General features: G+C 24.6%; 1 protein-coding gene across 1 annotated transcript in view; it reads left to right on the top strand.

Annotated features, from left to right (window-relative positions):
- Nucleotides 1-868: 868 nt before the first annotated feature.
- LOC111624035 (glutamate receptor ionotropic, kainate 2-like) overlaps nt 869-1,618 on the top strand; it is a 12,682-nt gene continuing 11,932 nt past the window's right edge. The window contains exon 1 of the mRNA XM_023366801.1: nt 869-1,097. Within this exon, the coding sequence (XP_023222569.1) occupies nt 1,034-1,097 (64 nt within the window). The 5' untranslated portion in view covers nt 869-1,033. The remainder of the gene's footprint in view (nt 1,098-1,618) is intronic.

The raw sequence follows: 1,618 nt of genomic DNA, 5'->3' as shown, positions 1-1,618 counted from the left end.
TTGGTTATTCGCCAAAATTTACCCTTGTTCTCTTTTTATTTTCTTTTACTGCCTTATTATTTTTTTTTTTTTTCGTTAAAAATTTATTAGGAAATTTTTCCTGTATTCATTAATCACAAAACTCGTATCATCAATCATCAATTATAATTATTTAACGATTGTTCGTCTGTAATTTTTCAACGCTAATTATTCTTTATGAAATCACCACTATATTATAATTATGTGTAGTTAAAATATATTTATTCATTTAAAAGATTCTAAATTAATTTTTTATTGTAAATTTTTCTTTCAAAGTCACGCCAAAACATTTAAATCATTAAAGTTGAACACAGAACTAAACAATGAACACGTAAATTACAAACTCAAGGACAAACAATGAAGCTGTTGATTGCTATTTTCATTCAAGAAATGAATGAAAATAGTCTTCTTCTTCTTCTTGTTTATTCTTTAAATAAGAAATTTGGAATGTGTACTACACTACTATTTTACAATTTCCGAAATTACTTCAATTAGAATGCCACATTTATGTCAAATTTAAGTGCGTAATATAGAAGAAAACACAGAAAATTTATGTTGTTTTTCTTTTAATTGTAATTAATTGTGGATTTAAAAGTTATGCTTTATTACATTCAAAATTATACTGAATCAAAAGCTGAAAGGGTGAGAGGAAGTGAATCAGTCATAATTGTATTTAAACCCTATTTCCAAAAGTTATNTCAGTGTTTAATTTAAAATGAAACAAGTGGTGGAATAAAAACTCAAAACTCATTTCTTTCTTTCTTTTTTTTTTTGGTTGAGAAAACATTTCCGGATGATTTTGGAGAAGAAAATGTCACAGATTAGTTCCATCGTAAAAGGTGGAGTTGTGCCAGAGTTTCTCAACGCAGAGATGCAGAAAGCATTTCGACTACATATCTCTTGGCAAACATTGGGGAGTAAACAAAGAGGGACCTTTGGGTTCCACGTGATTTTTCAGTTTTACTCAGAGTTATGATGTTCTATGCTTCATTGTGAAAATCATTTATAGAAAAACATGTGCAAAACGTTCATTTTATTACTCTGTTTATCTTCTGTTTCTAGCGAAATCGTTAATATAGGTAAGTAACCGTTACATAATCTTACTCTATATAACTTCTTACGCTATTAATTAACCAAAACAATTAATTAATAATGAATTTATTATAGTTAAATGATCATTTTAATACCTTTAAATTATATAAAAACTCTATATTTGATTTTTTAAATTTTCATAAACCTTATTAAATGCCGAAAATATTTACAAGGTTTTTTTTTTGCAATTTTTAAGATTATATTTCTTGTTAGTAAGTCATAAATAATTTTTGATTTAAGAAAAGACTTATTATATAATCATTTAAAATATTTATTATATTATTTAGATATAAGAATAATTGCTTAGAAAATAATTTATTATGTTTAGTTTCTTCGAATTATAAATTTTAAAAATATTTTTAAAGAGAATTTTATTGATAGTTGCTAACTTTTCCAAATGTCGTCAGCTGTTCTTGGAATCGAACATTTGATGAGAGGGGGTATAAGCAGAAAAGTATTGAATTTATTAATATTAAAATAATATTATTTTATTAACAATAAATTTAAT

Source organism: Centruroides sculpturatus, unplaced genomic scaffold (genome assembly GCF_000671375.1).
Source record: "Centruroides sculpturatus isolate CEXI.00-Female unplaced genomic scaffold, Cexi_2.0 scaffold192, whole genome shotgun sequence".
Classification (NCBI taxonomy): domain Eukaryota; kingdom Metazoa; phylum Arthropoda; class Arachnida; order Scorpiones; family Buthidae; genus Centruroides; species Centruroides sculpturatus.
This window is presented reverse-complemented; position numbering and strand designations above follow the sequence as displayed.